Consider the following 22506-nt stretch of genomic DNA (forward strand, 5'->3'; position numbering starts at 1 on the left):
GGAGGTTAAATGACCTACACAAGGTCAATAGCAAGGCTGGGAATAGAACCCAAATGTGTAGAAGCTTTTTATTATACTAATAAGGAAACTCTGGAGGTGTGTTTGGCATGGTAATCGGAACCCTAGAGAACTAGAAGCAGTTAGTATGTTCTGTGCATGTCCGGAGGGAGCAATGATGAAACTCCTTTTCTACCTTACCACTCCAGTTCTCCATGTGTGGTCACCGTAGTTTTTCCACCACTTAACCTCATTATTTTTAGTATTGTTAGCATTAGTCGTCCTTTGGGCGTTTAATCCAGACTCCTTTAATTTTCTCCAGAACTCTGAAGAGCTGTTGAAGGCACATGAGGAGAAAAAAATAACAATAAACAAACCAAAAGATGAAAAATGGTCTTTTGAAACTTCTGCTATTTTGTTGACTTGTCCTCTAATGTTTTTTGTCTTCACTCTTATCATGAAGGACCCTGCTTGAATGTGTAATCTTGGTTTCTTAAAAGTTCATTTGCTATTGTTTCTTTCTTCTCCACCCAAGATTAACATCCTGCGTGATGACATAGATGGTTGTTGTCTAAATGGATGCGATGTAACCAACAAAATTGTGAAGGGTGGGTGGAGAAATATTTATACAGTTGTGTTAAAAATTACAAAGTAGGTTTGCCTTTTAAACAGAAGGTATTTCAACACTGTTATTGGCAGCATCAGCCTTTAATTTTACAGGTGGCTAGCTTTGTAGTAGCATTCAGCAAACAATATTTTAATGGCATGTAAAAAAATTTCTCTAAAACAAAAGAAAGAAGAACGAGGGTGATTTATAATCTGTAATGAATACTTGCTGACATGTCTTTTTATAATAGTGTATTAGCGTCTCTGTCTTTCTGGGGGAAGTGCAAACCAGATTTACCTGAAACATTTGTACCATAATAATCAAATATGTAGTATTTAGGTGTATTTTCCTTAATTGAGGTTATCTTCTCAGTGCGATGATACCTGACTCCTAGGTGTCTAACATTGATTCCACTTTAGAGAAACTGGGTTAGAGGAGCAAAGACACTCTATAAGGTTGTGAGAAAATACTGTCAGAAAAAGGACTTAGACTCCTGTGTTCATGGCTCCTCACCCAGTGTTGGTTTCTTTACATTTCCATATATTTTTCCCATACATACCTCCATGTATTTTTACATTTTCTTTGAAACATGCAGCTGTAGCTACTGTTCTCCATGCTCCTTACAGCAACTTCCTGACAGAGAGAGTGCACAGTATGCACTGTTGTACTGCATATTCAATGTTCCGTTCTGTGTGTTCTTCAAACACTGAAACTTTATTTGGTATACACTTTATATGATTTTTCATGTGATAAGTCTGGACTAATGGGTTTGTTTTGTTCCTTTCTAAAGTTTAAAGTTGTGAAAGTAAAAGAGGAAATAAATAACATTGAGGCAAGTTGCTCTTTACATTGCAGTTAATCTTAGTCTGCAGAAGCTACTCTCTGACAGGTACTGTCTACTATAGAAAATATCCAGATGTTAGTGTGTTTGGGGCAATCAGTAATTCCAGAGTAATACAAGGAACTGGGAATGGTGCATCAGGACAGACTTTCTCATTCTTATGTATAAAACCAAGTAATCCTTCCAATATTCCGACAAATCTGGTTAAAGAATTCCCTATAATGGCTTGAAATTGCTGTTCTTTTCCACAATTCCTTTCTTTTGAACACTGAGTTGAGGAGAAAGAGAGTCTGGTTCTAGACTTGCAGGCCAGCATAGTCCAGTAATAACAGCTCAGCAGTGACTTCTAATCTGGAGTTATTCCACCTTAGGGGCCGGTCTGCTAGGTCAAATCTAATATGGACCATATTCTGGCCCATACCACTGAAAGGCCTGGTTATTCTTTGCTGCAATAACAAAGGAGATGTTGGAGTTACAGATGTCTGGTTGAGTGTAGATCCTTCAGGCCAGCTCCTTTTACTTTACTGCTGTAATTCTTGTGACGTGCTGGTTCAAGTTGTTGGAAGTACAGTTTAAAATCGGAGTTCTGAAGGTAGATCAAAACCAAACCTCCTATATTGCCAGTGTTTTACCTTACCTGAATTTAAGACAACCTCTGGCTTTCTCCTTAAAAGCTCCTAAAGATAGTATCACAGATCAAAGAGTAGCCAAAGGCCAATCATTTTGTTACTATTGCTCAACAAGCTGCTTAACAAAATATTTTTCTTTCACACAAAGTAAATGGATCTGAAGCACAAATGTTTTCTGACACTGCTGTTTTTAAAATTCGTGGTAAGTTTTGGTAATGAAGCTTAGTTTCTAGGTTTTTGAAGTGCTGTGTACCAAACTGTTCTACTTCTGGAAATGAACTTGTAGTAGTAATTAATATCCTTTCACCTTTATAGAATGTTTTTTGTTGTAGTTCCCAATTTAATAGAAAGGAAATTTCATAGACCTGGTGTGTACTCTGGCTAAGTTACTTCATTTATGTGTGCAGTGGTTTTCTTTCCAACCTGTCTTTCCTTCATATAGACTGTTGAACGCTTTGGGTCTGACTGCCTTCTACTCTGTTTCTGCACAGTACCTGGCACAATACCTGCACAGTGAATGCCTTTTGGGGTCTCTAAGGAGTATTATAATACAAGTAATGAGGATCAGGAACCATCACCATGAGACTTGTTTCTCTGCAGGAATAACAGCAAGCATTTGCCAGTTCACAGGTTGGGTATGCTTGGAAACTTACCCATTTAGTGTATCTAATGCTTGTTTTCTCTGAATGCATAGTCTTATTTCTAGGGAGGTTGTCAGTTGTGATAACAAATTATGACAGCACTGTGGTTACTAGAGTAGTGTCTCTTCCATTATCTGGACTTTCTGCCCTATATGGGCTTCTTTTAAACATATGTCAGAGCCTTGGTTATGTTCTATTGCTGATAAACTACCTTGGAATTGGCATCCTGGCATAGAGTCTTCAAAGCCTTCAAACCCCAAGGTAGATACTAATTTGAAATAATTTCAAATATGCAGAGGTGTTTGTTCTCTATGTAGTGTTCTCATGTCATGTACTGGCTGAATTGGATGTCCTGTGTTACCGTGTTACAACATTGGTTTCCAGTTAGTCACATCCGTTGTCTCTTCTTCATCACTAGTGGTGCAATAGACAGGTGGACTTTACCATTGTCCATTCAAAGGAGGCTTTCTACCAGGTACTGTTCTTCTGCTTGTATGATGATAGAAAGGAAAAGGTGAAGGCAAGAGACCTAAAAATAAAACCCATAGATGATGATAAAATAAAATTTCCCCCTGTCTTTAGAAGGGGAGATTTTTATGTTACAGAAAGACTTATTTCTTCTGTCTTTTTTGCTGATAATGTTATTCGTAGAATGACTCTGTAATAGATCTTTGGAAGAAGATACCCAAGATTGAAGTTTCACTGTGTTTTGCATATGCTTGTTGTGTAGGAATTTAACTGGGCTTTGTAACAAAACTTCTGGTTCTGTAATTCAGGTTACTGAGGTCTTCTGGACATGTCTTGTTTGATTTAGAGTCATATTGCTGTCTGCCTTTTTTCTAATCTGAGCTTTTTGTGAAGCAAAAATTGTGCCTGTTGAATTATGCTGTCTGCTACCTGAAGATTTGTTATAGATTAATTAAAAAACGAGGCATCCAAATCCTGGTAACGCTGTGATAGCACTGCATCTAATAGGACTTTTGCATTTCAGAATCCCAAGTCTGAGTCCCATTATCCAGCCACTTCGTCCTGCATGTTGTTCCTCGTATTCTCCTCTTAGTGCTTTGGCCCCTGAAATATATAGCTTAGTATTGGGACCTTTTACTTAAGGTATCCCTTCCTTTTTTTCTATGTGGAACAGAGATAACATACTTCATATAAGCAAGGAGCTTACTTTACATTAGAATAGGAAGACCTGACCTCTCTTACTACAAGTGAAACTGTATTTTCCCTGCCTTGAAACTACCAGTGAAATAAATACATTTTGCACTGACTTACAATGCTGTGATTTATGCTGTGATATGCTTTGTGATGTTACAATGTCCTTTTGCCTTTGTGTTTGATTTTTTCCCCTCTAATAAATTTTAGTGGGTATGTTGTCAGTGAACGGGGGTATTTACCCAAAATGCCTATAGGAGAATGAGGCATTTTCCCTGATGTCTGCTGCCTCAGAGAAGGAATCCTATGCACTTTTTTCCCCTCCCATTAATCTTACTGCAATTTTTTTTCCTATATCTTTCCTCCTTGTTTTGAAATAGTATTAACAAGGGAGGTATTTTTTAATAGAAAACAACTGGAAGGAAACATATTTCTCTTTCTCATGTGCATACACATACATGTTACACACAAACGTGAATGAGTGATCAGAAGCAACTTTTTCATTTTACATTTTGAACTTATCATATACAGAAAACAGAGAAGAAAAGTTGTAGTACTTGTTCCTGTTTTTTCCATTCCAAGACATGCTAAGCAAGTTGCTTGCCCTTTCTTATTCAGAGTGAAAATACTTTGATCCAGTTTTCTGAAGACAATACTCATTTCATAAGAATATTTAATCAGTAGAAAATAGGGAGGATTTAGTTTGTTTGTTTAGTATTTAACCAAGTGAATAAGGCAGATTAGGGGAAGGGGGGGGAGACTGGACCCATAAACAAGGTGATATATAATATTTTTTTTCGTTCTCCTTTTAAATAAATACCGATCAGCTTTATGTTCAGAGACAATAGGAGCCGTTGGCTTAAATTTGCAGTTTACTGTATTTATGGCTGTAATATCAAGGTGCTGCCGTCGTAATTTCATGCCCCAATGAGAAGAGCAAGGTCGAAGCAAATGCTTCCATCGGCATCTGCTAACACACTAACTCATAAACAAGGCCCGGCTGGATCAGGTGGCACGGAATAATACAGGCTAATGAAATACAGCACAGCTTTCCATTACTGTTAGTTTTTACAGTGTCGTCATTACGTGTAATTTATGTTTAAAAAATTCAATTTTATACAAGGCTCTGGGAAATAGGGGTCTGCAGGTCACCCGACGACTTTTAACGGCTCTGAGAGTCCTTATTGCACTCTACTGTTCCAACAAAATGTTAATAATAAATAAAAAAAAAATCCTCTTTTACTTTTTCTCTGGTTTGCATATCTTGCTCTGTCTTTTTAATTACAAGTGGCTAAGGAGAGTTTGGGGCTCTAGATGATGTCAGGAGTTATCCCCTTTACTGATGCCCCCAGAGGGGGGTTACTATCTGCTTGCTTTTCTTTTGTCTGTCTATCAATCACCTGGGGTCCTGTAAATGGAGTAAACACAGCTGAGGAGAGGGAGATACTTAACAACCTCTCTCCCAAACCCTCACCCTCTGACATTGCCCTCCTCTCCTCCATTACACTTCATTTTATTATAGACTCCAAAAAGCTTGGCCAGGAAGAGAAACTGCTGCCAGATTTATTTATTTATTTATCTTTGTTATGCCAAAATACTTTTTATTTTAACCTTTTCCTTCCTGGTTGGCTCACTGTAATCCTTAGCATTGTACTGTCAGTCGGGTTTTCCTTCCTTGTTTTAGTGCTGTGCAACTGAGGTTAGAGCACCTTTATCCATTCTGATTGCTGTTTAGTCACCCTGATGGGTTAAGGTGTATGTTTCTTAAAGATTGCAATTGTATAATTAACAGTCTCGTAGATGAATAAAGCTGTAAGAATTCAAAGCCCTTTCAGTAACTTTTCAAATTACTTTTATTTCTGCATTTTTCGGCCTGACAGTTGAGACCAGTCATTTTCCCTTTGATGTTTGGATTCCTTTACACAAAGTTTGAGCTGGAAGTGCAGCAGCAGGATGTTTACATTCAAATATAGTGTTTTAATGTGAATGAAGGGTAAAAAAAAACAGAGCGATGTTTCTGAGACCTTAGGTTTTGTTAAAATGTTGGGTTGGGCTCAGCCTCATGAGTGCCCCATGAACCAAGATGTATGAAAGAAAATGGATCAGGAGACTATGCCTTTTTGACCTTTTTGAAATGTGTTCACCTAAGCACAGAGTAGGATATAGGACAAACATTTGATAAAAGAATCACCCAGCACTGCATGTAACTGACTGAACAGGTGGAATCATTAGTCTGGATCAGATCCCAGAAGGTTTTTATGATGATTCTTTTAAAATGTGGCCATGTTCTTTCTGAGCAGAGTTGACTCGGTGGCTTCCGGGAACAGGAGTGTAATGTTATTTCAGGGTGTCTACCAGTAGTTCTTCCTTTTAGTCATATGATACCATGCCCTAACTCCAGGCAGTCAGATAGGTTGTTGTAGCTAAACAAGTTGTCCAGTTCTATTTTGTTTTTTTCTTAATAGAAAGCGTGTGCATGTGTGAGGAAAACAACAAAAGATACTACCCCCCGTCCCGCACCCCTCCCCTGCCTTTTGTTTTTGTCCCTGCAAAAGGGTAGGTGTGACGATTGCTCCAGGGTGGTCTGTCACAGTGGTAATAAAGCTGACTTTGGAAACCCACAAAAGGAACTTAATTCTTTCCACCACCTTTCCCTATTATGGCAGAATCCTGAATTTCTTCCTAAGCAGAAATTTTCTCCCTAAAACTACTGTTGCCTTCAGTTTGTGAAAATCTTGCATGAATTCCTGGATTGAGCAATGCAAGGAGGAATATAATAAAAAAAAGATATGCTTAGTGGATGGGATGGGAAAAAGGGTTGTCACTGAAATGTCAGACCCTGTGTCAGAGAAGAAGAAGAAAAAACTTAAGTGGCTCATCTAGGTAAACTCATGCAAGGGTTCTGCATTGCAATTACTGCTACTGTGTTTCATCCAGAAAATAGAGAAGAATGGGTTTATGGTAAAACAACAGATTGGGACTCACATCTCCTGACTTTTGTTTCCTGACTGTCAGAGGTTCGGTTCTGACCTTGGAGCACTTCTCATACCTGTATGTCTCACTTCTTCCTCATCTGTAAAATATGGATAACAGCGCTCCTCTAAGTACTCCTCTACCTCAGAGGTCATAAGAGGAATGGTATTTTGATGTACATGAGGTCCTTACATTAAATAGTAGTAGATATTATAAAAGGGCTTAAACACACAGTCAAGTCTTAAAAGTTCTTGGGCAAAGGAGCTTTTTATACAATACCCAAGTTGCAGGCACTGAGAGATGTTTGTGACAACCCATTTTATTTTCTGACTTGCTCTGATTCTGTGTTTGACTACAGTTTAGAGAGGCCGAGTGATCCCTGAAAATTGAGTGGCAGCAGTGACAATCACAAAAGAGGGTCAGCAAGAACCTTTAAGTGCAAAACAATCATGGGTGCTGGATTATTCAAATCAACACCCTGAAGCCTGAAGAGGAAACTTTAAGGCTTTGTGAAAATTATGACTAATTCTTTGCAATGGCTGTGGTGCTGTAGAGGAATGAAATGGATGGTTGGGGGAAGGGAATAGGTTTGCATTCTGTAGGGCTATGAAGACAGTTTCCTTGCATCCTTCTCCTCAGCTCAGTCCTTGCTCAGTACCCTCTGCAGTTAGATTATTCCTTGCAGATAGCAATCAACTGGAAGGAAGTGTGTGTCTAATTTGCATGAGATTATTTAAAACAAAAAAAAAAGGTCTGCATTAGTCAGGGTGATGGTAAACAACGCAAAGAGATGCCTTTTATAATATAGCCGTGGCTCAGCTTTCAAAGCCAAATATAATTCACTTACAATTGGCAGTTTCCTTTATTGTTCCTTTTAACCTTTTGCATTCTGCATGGTCTTGATCTTGCTGCAACTCCAGAAGAACTAAAATGTTCATTTTCCAAAGTGTTGAGAAAGTGGATTTAGAGCAGTTCTTCCGTTAAACAGAGGTGATTTTCTTGGCATACCTATTTGAGAGTTATATTAGACGCAAAGCTCCAGTTTTCATGTCACTGCTTTTGCATCCAAGGGAAGTGATATTATCTTTGGGTTACTAACTTCCTGCTAGATTAGAACAATGAATGGACCATGGATACTTTTTTATATAATGCTGTGATAGAGGGACTGTGATAAAATAAAAAAAGGTGAGATACTGGAACAGATGACACTTTGATCTGGTTTAGAAATTCCTACTTTTCTATATGTAATTAATATATCGAGGTTGAATAATTTGGGGCATGGAAAACTCAGACTGTGTGCATACATGTGTGTAGGTGGTGAATCAGAAAAAAATTCAGTCCAAAGGGAATTTTGATGAGTTAGTTATAATTTCCTGTGGACAGTCTTCGAATATCTTGTACATTTTTGTTAGCGTGTGTGAGAAATGACAACTATGAAGACAGGTATCTTTCTGAATCCACAGGTGACTAGTTGCAGTGCAGACTTACTCCATATATTTGCTTAAGGAATCAGCTCTGGGAAATTATTCCCTTGATGCTTGGAGGCCAAGATGACAGGGCCTTAAAAACATCTTGTTCAGATGAATAAAAAGGGGGTGTTTCAAGGTGATGGCACTCCCAGTCTTCTCCTCTGATAATTGAGAAGGGATGTAGTTGTGATGTTCTTTTGTATAATGCCACTAGTACCATGAAGAAGACCACTTCACAAGGTAGCAGAGTAGTCCAGGAAAGTAATAACAATTTTAATTTGCACTACTTTGCACAGGATTCAAACCAGGAACTCAAATGTGAAAGGTTTCCCATCATTCTATCATTCACATCAGCTTTTTCATCACAGTACAGCAGGGTTTTAATGGAAGCAGTGATACTTGAGTGTCCCTAGTTGGCAAGATCAGAATAATCCTAGAAGTGCATTTTATCTGTAAAAAGATTTTAGTTTTTTTTCTCAAACAGGATGAGAATAGAAGGGGCAGTATGGTTAGGAAACAATAAGCATTGTTTCCTGCTCCTTTTGTAGAATGAAGTAAGGATCCTCCATAACTTTCGTACATTTCTAAGTGTTAAATATTATCAGATTTGCTGTCTTTGTGTGGCACTAGAACAAAATGCCCTATTCTAGTGGGAGCCACATTTGCAGCCAGCAGCTAATGTTGTCTCCATCTTTATGAAAATTCCATAGTTGCTAGCGATCTGCAGTGTTGGCATCTGTTTATGCTTTCTCCTACATTGGATAATTAGCAGCTGGTTAAAACAGTTTCTTTCTGATTAGGACTTTGCTTTTTAACATGGATTAGACACCATAAATATTGCTTTTGTGACTGGAACAGTAGGCTGAATTCTGTTCGTGTGCCTTTTATTACTCTCACTGCAGGTCTTGTTCCATACTGTTACGTGTGGTTTTGGTTCCTTACTGTTTGAGGCATGCATCAAATACAAGTAAAGGGGTGATTTTGTCCAATTGCAGGACCAGAGATCAGGAACTTCAGATTTCTGATACTGTTTCTGACACTCACAATATTCCGTTATGTTAGAGAAACCATCTAACTTCTCTGTGCATCAGTATCTGCACTGTAGAGTAGATAGAATAATATCTCACAGGAACTCACAGTAGCTCACATACTCACAGGAATAGGAAAAAGATCCGTTAATGGTTATAAAGCCTTCTGAATACCAGAAGCACTGTGTTAGTGCTTTATGATATTAAATAACAGTTCTGAGACAGACTTGCATATTTATTTCTGGCAATATTGTTTGTGCAACAAATTGTTCTGTCTGGACCCCCAGTATGCAGTGAAGTTTAAGATCCTGAAAAAATTTCTCGAAACTTGGTAATATGCTCAGAAGCCTGGCCATTTTCTGTATTGTATCTCCCCGTAATGTTAAAAAGCAAAGTGTTTTAAAGGATTAAGTTCAGGAATTTCGCCTACCAGCAATACTTCATGGATCTCGAGTAGAGGTGGTGGAGAGAAAGCATTTCCCCATTTTTCTCCCACTGCTGTCATATTCATACCATTTTCCTCACTGTGCTCAGTCTCTACAACAACTGTGTGAGAATCAAGTGGTCTGTCTCTTCTCTTCTAAATCTCCTTCCTTAAATCTATATTCTCACTTCCAGCCTTTCTGAATGTTTTTGCATACACGCTGCATGTATAGTAAAAGGTCCTGAATCACTTCACATGTTCCTCATAGTAGGGATGCTGGCTTTCTATCTGCTTCTGTGCAGGAGAATAACAACAAATAATACACAGCTGTCCAGGCCCCACATCATGGTTGCCATCTGAGTACTACATTCTTTTTCTAGAGGATGTTTTCTCCTGTTGGAAAAAATAATCCAGCTGTGCTTCCTTCTTCACAGATGCTGGTCATCGTGAATCCTTTAGCTGCTTTTCTTTCCCCCCTTGTTGGCCAAATCCTTTCCATATGTTGTGGCCAATTACAGATGGTCATCCTGGCATTTCCTGATGGCAGGAGTGACTGCACCAACGTGTACCATGTGTGCAGTATTACTACAGCTCTGTGTGAAATAAAAACCAGGCTGCCCTAGGGCAATCTAATCATGCAGCAATAGGCCGGGGCAACGCTAAGCTGAAAGTTTGGGCTTGGCCTTGTTTTGATCTGTTTTGTTATAGTTTTATTTCCTCCTTACATTCTGTGTCCCATTCATACTAATCACAGTCAGTCCTGATTTTTTCTTTTTATTTCTGCATTTGTCATAAAATAAAGCAAATTATTCCCGTCTTCGGAAACGATCTAGACTAATTAGTCGTCTAACCCAATAATTAGTTTTTTGTTTCCCTGTCTGTTTTCATGCATTATTGTTAGTTTTTTCCCCTCTTTTTTTTTTTTACACCATTACAGATTAAAATGAGCCACATTTGCAGTTGATGGTATCTTTTTTTCGGGGGAAGAATGGAGAATTGCAATAGAAAGCTACTTCAAAAGCAGCAATAAACTCAAGGATAAATTAAGGAAATTGAATGAGCCACATTTGGAAGCAGCGTTGAGGCTAATATTCTGTCGCTTAAGGTTAAATTGCAACAGAGAAAGAGAGAGGGAGACATTCCAGTGAATCCAAAATTGGGGAGGCATTACTGCTCAAGTCAGTGCCAAAATTCTTTGCAGCTTGAAAGGGTTCTGCCTGGCTTGAGAATTTAATTATGCGTGCATCAAGTGGGTAAAGGTGCTAAACTGATTTCATTTCCTCTGCTCCCCCAGGCCTGACAGATGAAGAAATTGACCTGGCTTTCCAGCAGTCGGGCACAAGCACGGATGAGCCACAGTCCCCAGGTCCTTCTACACAGTCGGTGCCAACTCAGCCCTCTCACCCTGTGGTGTATAGTAAGTAACACTTTGAAAAACATCTGGTCCTGTTGCTTTCTGCAGTGATTTCTGCAGCAATTTCAGAGATTTCTGCGCCAGATCCTAGATTTCAACTAATGCCATACTTTTTGTCAGAATCAGACACCAAATGTTACTTTGAATGCAATTCATAGTTGTTGATGCCTATGACAAGATCATATTACACAAGGAAAATGAGATACAAATTATCATCATCTACAAACAAACATCATACATACTAGCCTATGACACCTCTTGACCTGAAGGTATATAGTCAATACTAATTAGATTCTGACCCGCTATAGGGACTTGAAAAAAGCATTTAGTCAACATAGGACTCAGTCTTCCTTTCTAAAACTTAAGGTCATGCTTCCGTTCATCAGTAGGATTTTCTAATATTTAGATCATTAATATGTGATTGAGCTGATACATTCTTGGATAGAAGGTGCTGTAAAAGTGCAACACTATTACATCTTTGGTTATTGCAACAGTGGACTCTGTTCGATAAACTGTTGGACATCATCACAAAGTTTTGTATTTTAGTTAGAGGACTTACTTTCTTAACTAGTCAGGCAACCAATCAGTTCATAGAATCATAGAATATTTCGATTTGGAAGGGACCCTTAAGGATCATGGAGTCCAACTCTCTGCTCCTCGCAGGACTACCTAAAACTAAACCATATGACTAAGCATCATCCAGATATTCCTTGAACTCTGACAGTTAATGCCTTGAACAGTTACTTGAAAGAGGTGTATGTTCAGCATGAACAGCAAGCTAGAATATAAGGTCTTCAGGACTTAGTCTGTAACTTCCTGTGTGTGAGTTTAAGGTCTGGTACAATGGACCCCCAGCATAAATGAGTTTTAAGAGTGCTGTCAGGTTACAAATAATAATAAACAGTTAGTATGGATCCTTAATTTTAACAAACTTTCTCTCTTCAATCTTAAATAATTTGAGGAGTGACAGCAGAAATTCTGTGTAGACTGTGTGGATGTGATTGTATGATTTTGTGTACAAAATACACTCTCAAAGAATTTTTTAAGTCCCAACATAATCTGTGTAGACTCAAAATTTACATATATATTTGCATTTTAAAACAAACCTCGCAAAAAAGTATCTAAGCTCCAAACAATAAAAACCAAAGTACACACCATTAAAAATCCATCAAAAGAAGCTGTTCAGCTCACATGTGTGTCTGGCAGTTTGAAAATCACTTCACTTACCTGCCAAGTATTAAGAATAGAATTTTGATACTGCTTGTAAGCAGCTCTAGGTCAGATAATGACCAATGTAACTGTCCACTTAGGGCTCTGTTTATTAGTTTATGGCATAGTTTTGCTATTGCTAGAGACAATACTAGACTTGTTTTCTGAGTTTTTAAATACTCTGGTTTGGCACAGTTTGGGAATAAAAACATTTGTGATGGTGTTGGGCTCAGAACTGGAATATTTCTGACTGTTGTATTAGGTGTGCTGGTGAACTCCAGGACTGAATTCTGCCTCCTGGGCTAATACCTGTCTGCCATAGTTCACAGAAAAAGCCAGAAAAGCAAAATATGCTTTCTTGCTGAAGAAACAGTGCCATATCCCTCTTAGTGTTATCCATTGCTCCTTCAGCTAACTCTTATCACAACCTAATATTGGAAGAGTTAATCTTCCCTTCTTTTACAGTATTCCACTAATAGGAGTAGGGCAGGACAGAAGTATGCAGTTCAAACTGGAAAACATTGTCATCATTGTAAACCCTTGCAGCTTTATCACATTTGTTTTTTTCCTTTTACTATGTTGGCTTTCCTCAAAGTACCAGCTCCCAATCTCTTCTTACTAGGTAAGAATCTTAACTAACATTTATACATCAAAATGTTCCCAGTAACAGCTCCAAAGAGAAGTCTGAAAGTATCATTCTGTAATGCTCAGAAACCAAAGGTAAATAAAAATACCACCAAAGTAAAGCTTTTGTAGGGGTTGTAATTGGAAACTGGTGCTCTAGCTTTGTGATCTGAGTGGTGCTTTTTAAATAATTTGAACCAAAAGCTTTTGCCTGTGAGCCAGTCCTTTTTAGCAACCCCCAAAATCAGGGAAATGGTGACAACAGGTTCATTAGGTATTGTTCCTCCCCTCTCTAGCCATTCTTTGTAGACCTTCTATTTAAGCTTAACCTCTAAATGGATGTATAAAAAGAATAAATAGCTAAATATACATGGTATTCATGTGACCAAAATACTTGTTTTGATTAGGTGTCATCTGTGCCCTATTCTAGTCCTTGACTGGTGTAGTACCAGTGGTGTTAATGATGGATCCATCTTTGTGTCTTCCTGTTAAGTGTTTTCCATGGTATCAGAACTGCAAAAAGGGTATGTGAATTTCTCTAGAGCTGATGGATGAGACTGTGCAGTGGCTCAGTGCTCTTTCAAGGTGCCTTGTTTGCTGTAGGTTGTTTCATCAGTTGGATGCTAATCCTGTAATGAATATTTCTGAATAGGTCCAAATCTGCTCCAGGACAGTTGTTTCTGTGATAGTTTACTAAGTCAATTTATCTTTCACAGATTTGTCAGGAGTTGTCGTGTACAGAGAAAGATAGATACTACTTTTTCTGTCTATCTCTAATGCTTATCTTCTTAAAGAGTATTCATGACACTAGTGTTGGAATGCTTCAAGGTTTGAAGTTCAAAAGTATATCTAAAGGACTAATGAGATAGGTAGACTGCTGAATCTGTAAGTTGACTCGTTGATGGGAACAACTCATATTGGAAGAACTTATATTGAAAAAGATTATGAGCTATATTTGCCTTCCTCAAAGAAGACATCTGAGTTTCTTGTGAAGCAGCATCTGATCTTCTGGAGTATAGGTCTTGAAGACTGTGAACCACTTTGTGTTTGATTTTTTTGGTTCTTTTTAAGGTTTTTGTGAGTAGTTTTGACACCTCTGCACAACGTCACAAAACTAGAGAGAAAGAATTACCCCCCACAGAGCAAAAAGGAGAAACAGTTGAGGAGGGTACTGTGCTGTCTCTTAAGAAACCTAATTTCTCTCTGTCCGCCCTCCCCACAAGGTGTTGCTACTTCATGCTTAAAAATTACGTTAAATCTTTGGGTTACGAGTACAGAAGTTCAGGATGGCTTCACAACCAACTCAAAGAGTTTATTCAGCTGTAAGAGCAAACAGGTGAGTTGGTGATCTTGCCAGCAACTCCAGTGTAAGATGTCCACTCTTGTGAGTCAGAGCAATAAATCCTGTGCACAAATTTTGATTTTACTTGCTTGATCTCCTGCTGTTGTCAACTCAGTCTGTTCTAATTTTTAAAGTTGCAGGAAATAATTCATACCACTTAAGCACTTCCCTTTGTACAAATTGAACTGCTAGTATAGGTATTACTTAATGTTCTAATGTTTTGTTGGAAATAGCTGTTACCTGTGTAAGTACTTTCTTATTCTTGAAGAGTTAACAAGAAAGAAGCATATTTATAAGCCTTCAGAGTAGCATAGTTCTTGTATGCTGAACTCCTCCTGGGTTTGGTTTAAGAGAAACAATAATAACTTTTGCGAGGAAGAGGCAAGAATTAAGTTTCTAGACACTGTATTTCAGCTCAATACCATCTCTACTATTTCTCCTCCAGTTCTGGAGGAGCAATTCCTTCCCTCCAGTTTGTACTTTTGCCAAGAGGTGTCAAAACTGCTTAAAAAAAAGCTTAAAAAAAGCTTGAATTTGATTAATATAGAGAAACAAGACTTTGCCTGACTGATAATAAAACTGATAAATGACATTTGAATTACTTGTAGCAGTAATTTATTACATAAAATATCTTTTATTTGACATGCGATTAGTTGCTGGAAGCATCACTCAATCTGACTAGTTTAAACATGCTCTAAAATGAACCCCCAGTAAAAAAGCAGGGCTGTCTGCTGTTGGCATTGTGAAATATACTAATCCAGCAGTGAGGACAAAAATCTGACTTTAAATATTTAAGTGATTAATTGGGTTTATTTTTTTTTTACCTTTCTAACCCCTATAATTACAAGCAAACTCAGGGGATTTTCTAAGCAAGGTGTGCAAAGCTGCGTGCTTATCATCTAGGTATTGTCTGTGTTCTTCACCATGGTATTTATGGTCTCCATTTATGGGGGTTTGTGCAGATTTTACACCTGCTTAAAAATCAGCTCCAGTGACTGTTTTTCTTGCCATTTGGATCTTCCTATCCCACCCCTGTGTCTTCATTATGTGGGAGGCTGTAGAATACAGAATGTTTTCTCTTACAATTAAAAATGGTAACTAGAATCCAAACTTTTTTTTCCCCAACTCCTTTCCATGGGTTCACTGTTTTCTCTTGGAAAATCACCTCTTCCAGCCTCAGTTTCTACGGTTTTAAATGTGGATACTAGTGAGGCTGACCTTACTTGGATGCACAAGGCCTAATTAATTGATGTCAGGAAAGTTAATTCTGAGATGAATGGGGGGGGTCTTAAAAATAGTAAGTGTTTACTCTGGAAGTGCAATTTACAGTTGCTGCTGTGAAGTTAAATGTACTTACAGAACACACAGACTTACAGCTGGAGAAAATGTATGTGTCCCTTCCATTTGCCTTTTGAGGGTCTCATATAGAATGGTTTGTTGCTTCCCTGGTGCCTAAACTGAAGAGTAACTGGGCTATGAGTGCTTTTTCACTTTCTCTGAATTTTATTCCAGTTTTACAAGTGGGGAAATTGAGGATACGCAAAAAAGTCAGTGTTAGCACTGAGGTTACAACTGAGAAACTTCTAACCCTCTCTCCACCCCACGTTAGATTAGAGTATTGCAGAGAAAAAGGAAGATTGAATGTGGATTTTAGGCAGAGCTGTGACATTCTTCATAACATCGTAAAGTTGATGTGGTCAATGCAGAGCCTTTACTGCATCCCTCCCTCCCTCACTTTTCCTCTCCACCCCCCTCACTTTTTTTTGCCACAAGACAGAATTATTTCACACATCTCTAAAACGAGTAAAATGGCATTTCAGCTTCTTGTCTTTATAGACTCTCTGAACTTTAGGAAAGATCATTCTGGTCCCTTTTCATTAATAATGAAAACCAGGGGGCAATAAAATGTTCTTAGCTCAAGCATTAGAGGAATGGAGGTGGAGATGAGTGAGGTGAAAGGGCAAAGCGGACAGGGTCCTGCAGGTGCTTCTGCTTTCTACTCAGAGGTCACCGCAGCTGGGAGGTAGTTATGGACAGCCAGTCAAGGACTGCCCTGGACAGGGCACAGCTGGACCCACGCACCCTCTGAGATTAATTAACCCTTTACAATAGGCAGTTCAGCCTGGAATGAGTTGCGTTGTCATGGAAAGATATTTTTAGTCAGAAGTTCAGGGCAGAGAACTGGACAACCAAGAGACTTCAGATACCAGAAATGACAGTGGGAGCAGAGTAAGGAGGGGAAAGTGGGATGGATGACTGGGGTTTGCAGCAAGATTAGCCAGAAATCATTTTAAATCCTGACATGTACACAGCCAGTTACTGCAGCTTAGCTGACGTGTGTTAACTCATTAAGTTAAAAAGTTATGATAATTTGATCATGTGCCTAAGCTCCAAAACTGCCACTGCAGCAACCCAAAATACTGCTGGTGACACTATTCACCAATTCTGACAGACCTGCTTTAATTTGTTCAGATTGCTAGCCAGCGCATAATTTGAGGAGCTGTGTCCTAAAATGTAGCAAGAATCAATGAGTGCCAGTATTTGAGAGCCAGTGCTTGTCTTAGAGCCTGAGGGCTGGGATTAGGAGTAACTCCCGCAATGAAATGCCTGTAGAAGATCTCAGCAACAGGAAAAATGGCAATAGGTGAGCAAAGCAGAAAGGAGACAAGCTTCCAGCCATTTCAGCCAGTTAAGCCTCCCTTTGAAAGCCTAAATTGAAACTCTGGAGAACAGAATGCGTTTCCGAGACGTTGTAGGTCACATGTAGATTTGGATCTTTCTGTTTGGAGACTGTACACCGGCCTCCACCTCATCAGTTCTGCCCACATCCTGCCACTGAACTTTAGGAAAGATCACTCTGCATCCTCTTTATTATTAAAGAAAACTGGGGGCAGTACAAGATTCGTTAAGGGAACTGCGAGGGAGGTGAAAGGATAAAGCTGGTGGAAAACTACAGGTATCTTCTAATTCTGCTTGAAGGAGCAGAGCATACCATATCTTTGCTTTGCTCTGTGGAATCTCTAAGCTTCTGTGCAGAATTGTGTGTTAAATATTGACTTCTTTACCTCTCTCTGTAGATATTTAATTGCATATTTTCTCTCTGCTGTTTATGTGTGCTTTGGTCCCTATTTGTAATTCAGGCTTGAAAGACACTGGATCCTTCCATATTGAAATGGTCCGTAATTGCTGACACAGTGTTCATAAACCCATTTATTGCCCTGATAGATTTATCTTCTTTCTCAAAACACTTCCTTCTTTCTTTTTTTCTGCACTCTTCTGGGTCTCTGGCTCTGTCCCCATTTTCAAAAATTATGGTAGTGGAAAACAATTGGTATTCAAGTAATGAGTTAACCTTAGCTAGTACTAACACCACAGACAGTTATCTGGGGAAAGTGCAGTAGGGTTCAGCATGCCTTCTGCAAGGAAAGAGTAAAGCAAACCAGCTTGATGGAACTTTTTTAATTGCTGCTGTGATTTGTCTCCCTTTGACACTTTGTGCAAGGCCAGTGTCAATGCTAGAGGTCTGGAGAGATGTTTTAATGTCCTAGGGCCAGAAGCCTGCACACTGTACCTGAGTGAGTACCAGCATCTTAATGCCCCCTGCTCAGTAAATCTATGCCTGCTAAGAAACAGCAGAACTGGTATTATTCATTGCTCTTTTCTATGATAAAATGGGTGTATGAAAATGTTGTTACCTGTAGTTCTGACTATGATTTCTTGATTTTGACCTTTAGGTCCACCTGGCTCCAGATGGCGAGATTATGGGGCTTTGGCTATCATAATGGCAGGAATTGCCTTTGGATTCCACCAGCTCTACAAGGTAATATCTCCCTCGCTACTCTTACACTGTACTCTGAGAGAACAACGTTATGCTGTTTGTGTCCAAATGATCATATTGGTTCCAAGTTGGTGAAGCATCTCTGCTCTTACTGGCACTGCCATTGGTGTATTTGAGTAATGTAGACACTTCACATGAAAATGCAGAGTCAAAAAGAGGCAAGCAAACAAAACTAGTTTTTAGCAGTGGATCTCAAACTGCTAGAAACAAGGTCATTTTCATTGCGTATATGTATTTTGGAATTTTTTAAGTTGGGGAAACCGAGCACAGTTCAGTAAAGGGATTCTCCCAGCATTGGCCAGCTGACATTACTGTCATAGCCCCAGTCTAATGATTTGTCCATTTTTTCTCCTGCACCTGGGTAGGAAAGAATCTTCTTTGACCAATCAGAATGTTGAAAAGAAGGTGCTAATTTCCAGATCTGCCATACATCCTGTAGTTCTACTCTAATGTGCTTAGAACAGTTAGAGCAAGCGTGTGTCTGCTTGTGTACTGTAGATACAGCAGCCCCTTCTTATTTCTTGTGCAATGTTTCTCCAGTTGAATATACTCTTTCACTCTGGATTTGCTTTCCAGCAATGTGGTAAGTGACATTAGATAATGTCTTTGGTAAAGAATCATATTCTGTGGCTACATAAAAAGACATAACTGGTTCAGGTCAACACAGCAGAGTGTAAAGAGCTTTGGTCCAGTAGAAGTTGTGCTTTATTTTTGAAAAGGGGACAGAGATGAAGATTTAATGAGAGGTTGATGGTTTTCATGTTTGTTCTTTTATTAACAATTACTGCCTTGTTTAGTAAAATCTATCTCACAAATCAAAGTGTTGGCCTTCTGGTTTAAAACTATTTCTCTTATCCTATCCTATCATTAATTTTCTGGGTCTCAGGCTAAGAGAGAGAGGCCAGATGAAGCAACATGTTCCATCTCTGCAAGTAAAGTTACTTGACTTAAGAGAATGGCTTTTTATTGAGATATGTAGTGCCTATGTTTTTACATTAAAGTAGTTATGCCAACCCTACTGATCTTTTCATTCTTGCAAAGAATGGTGGAGCTCTAAGTGTCCAGAGGGGTGTTAAGACAACAGCTGCTGGGCCTTGCAGACCTGAACATATTGCTCTTACTAAATGACACGTATCTAAAACATATTGATGATTGTACAGATTTTTTTTGGCATAATGTCACTCATGCTGTTAATATATCCTAATGCTGTATTCTTTGTTTACAGTTCTTGCTCTGCTGTCTATCCAAACCTCATGAGGCATATTGTGTGCCTAGCAGAGACCCATATTCTTTTATAGGAGTAAGACATCTTTGGAAACAGTTGATAAATTCCTTCTGCCCTTCATGGGATTTTGAGGGAGTTTGCAAATAGTGATTTTTATATGAAAGATAGGATGCTAGGATACAACATAGTTGCCCATGTGCGTTCTGTGAAAATTAAGAGAGAACTGTTCGTGAAAGTCATCAAAAGCTTTTTGCTTTTCAGAATGTCTGAGTGTAAACATGTATATGTACATGTGCTTTGTGCAGGTAAGGGCTGTGTACAGCGACACTGAAATCTTAAACTGGTGCTATTAAGTGTAAAAGAAGGCTGTCCCACACATGTCAGTTTGGATAATCAGCTCTGCCTCAGAAGCCATCCTGTATGTATGCCTCTGCAGTGGGTGTACATGGATCAAAAGGCAGGATGAAAAAGAATTGATAGGCACTATCAGGACTATTTCCACATCCTAGACCATCCTTCTCTCACATTTTTTTCACCTGTCATGTTGTGCTTGGATATGCCCTTGTTAAAGTGCATATTCACTTCATAGGAGCAGTGCTGCAGAAGGACCCATGGTAGTTAGAGTTGTGACCTATTAGATGCAGTCCATCCTCTGCAAGGGCAGAATGAGGTAGATCTCATGGCTGTGTACAGTGTCACTGAACTGCCTCCCATCCTGTACTAGCTTGATTCTCACTTCCTTTAGCCCTGGATCCTTAGTTCTCTCCTACTGTTGTTAACTGCTCCATTTCCTTTCTCTGTTCCCCGTGCTCCAGATCCCTGCTTTTCCCCCTGTGACTTGTAACCCTTCCCCTGCCAAGTTTCAAAAGTTTTTATAATACCTCTCATTCCCTGGCTTGTGCTTCCTCTGGCCTTTCCTGGGCCTTTCTTCTCTTCTTCCCACTTTGGCATTTCTTGCCTCGTGGATGTAGCTCAGATGTTGTGACACATCGGTGTGTTCATATTTGAGAGCATAAGATCTGAAATTGTACTCTGTATGTGATGGACGTTTCTCTGGACTGAGAGCTGTACCAGGAAACCTTAAATGGAGTTAGGAACTGTTTTTTAGCACCTCCAAAAATTTAACCGCAGAACTCATATCTTCTCTTCTGCAACTTCAACACCTGCTGTAGAGGGAATTTCTTTTCTCAGCCAGGTGTGTGGATAAATGATCACTGGCTCTGTGATAAAGGCTGAGGTTTGGGGTGTGGGCTTTAAGGATGTTTCAAGGTAGATTAGGAAGACCACTTTGCATATCCCTATTTCCTAAAAAAGTTTCTGTACTCCATGCAGAAATACCTGCTTCCTCTCATCATGGGAGGCAAAGAAGACAGGAAACAACTTCAGAGGATTGAGTCAAACATTTCTGAGATGAGTGGCAGTGTGACACAGACAGGTAAAGATTAATGACTCCATCAATTCACCCCTCAAAGCCTTTCTCCCTGTATCCTCCATTCTGCCAAGACTCCCACCCTTTTCTTTCCCTCCATCTCCACTTTATGTGGTGACTTCATTTATCTGCTCTGAGAATCTGTTCACATTTGCAAATGAAGCCGCCGTCATTTCGGTTTAATTTGAAATTGCTTGTTTACTGTCGGCGCGGCCTCAATTAATTATGTTTTTACGGAAAGGCTCCCAACCTCAGAATATTAATAAGGGGAATAAAATGACAGCCTTTCGGAGGGCTGTAAAGTTCATTTTTAATTTCTGCTTCTCTGATGTTTTCAGGGGCTTTTTTTTTGGTGTTTTCCCCCCCACCTTCCATCTGAAAATCCGAGGAAGGGTCAGGAGAGTCTGTAATTACTGTGCCTTCCTGACCTTAGCCACCTTCTCTGTTATTGACTCTATAGGGTGTCTGTTCATTACCCGATGCCCTAATGATGGTCTGGATTAGCTGTTACCTGTCACACCAATAGAGGTTTTAATTTTATTTTATTTTATCAGCTTGTTTACTGCCTGGAAGCTTTGGATAAAGTACCAAAGTAGAAAAAGTTCTCCTACAGCTGGAGTTGGAGTCCAGGAGTTGTTCTTCAGTGTTTGCTGGGGGAATACAGGGTGTTCACTTGAAATAAAAGGGGAAAAGTGCAAAGTATATTCAGTTGGTGGGATGGAAAAAAGTATGATTTTCAGCAGTAAGTTTGTTAAAGATGTTGGGGTTGAAGGAGCTGGTGGGTTGAGAGTGGGAGGATGCTAATTACACTTTTTAGTGGAGGGTGAGAAGAAAAGCATCTTTCATTTCTCATGATATCTTAAGGTCAATCCTGAGACCAGCCTCTTCCCAGATTGGAGCTAGCCCCAGTGTTTGCCTGTGTGAGGCCCAAGATAGATAAATGATACAAACATTGTGTAAGTTCAGGGAGATGTACAAATCATAAACCAATATAATTAGAAGGGAGAGGTTTTGGACGGATATACTGTGGGCTATAGACATCTATACAATGGAAAGATAAACTAGAAATACTGGAGGTTAGATGCAGTGCAGGTAGATTACCCGTACTGCAGATAAATCATATGGATTAAAGTGAGCAGGCGGGCATAGATAAATTAAATATAGTAGGAATAGAGGCATCTTTGTAGCTAGACAGCAGGAAGGACGTGTGTGAGTGCATATACGTGCATGTATCTCAGTTTAACGCTCTCCTGCTTTTTCCCTCACAGTGACTCAGTTACAGACAACTTTAGCAGCTGTCCAGGAACTGCTGATCCAGCAACAACAGAAAATCCAGGAGCTCACCCAAGAACTGGCTGCTTCTAAGGTATCCACTTTCAACTCTTTACGTTTACAACATCACCATCTTCTTTGGAACATGCATGGCTTCTTTTGTGGGCACATGGAAAGCACCTTATTAGGTTCACAATCCAGCCTTCAGCTCTGTCATATCCCCAGACAGTTTCTCTGCATCTGACTTCTCCATAGGTGGTCTGTTTAAAGCACTGGATGTTAATTGGGTACTCAATGAAATATATCTAACTTCTGAGAGGGCTTTGCTATATAGCTTTGTATGCAGCCTGTGTGTCTGAGACCTCAGACCTGTTCTCAGCTCTGTA

The 22506-nt window shown here is 39.3% G+C and overlaps 1 protein-coding gene across 1 annotated transcript in view; it reads left to right on the forward strand.

Moving 5' to 3' along the window:
* PEX14 (peroxisomal biogenesis factor 14) overlaps nucleotides 1-22506 on the forward strand; it is a 79448-nt gene that overhangs the window by 49924 nt on the left and 7018 nt on the right. The window contains exons 4-7 of the mRNA XM_052792017.1: nucleotides 11062-11184; nucleotides 18091-18176; nucleotides 20752-20854; nucleotides 22117-22214. Of these exons, the coding sequence (XP_052647977.1) occupies nucleotides 11062-11184; nucleotides 18091-18176; nucleotides 20752-20854; nucleotides 22117-22214 (410 nt within the window). The remainder of the gene's footprint in view (nucleotides 1-11061; nucleotides 11185-18090; nucleotides 18177-20751; nucleotides 20855-22116; nucleotides 22215-22506) is intronic.

This window comes from Harpia harpyja, chromosome 7, assembly GCF_026419915.1.
Source record: "Harpia harpyja isolate bHarHar1 chromosome 7, bHarHar1 primary haplotype, whole genome shotgun sequence".
NCBI lineage: Eukaryota > Metazoa > Chordata > Aves > Accipitriformes > Accipitridae > Harpia > Harpia harpyja.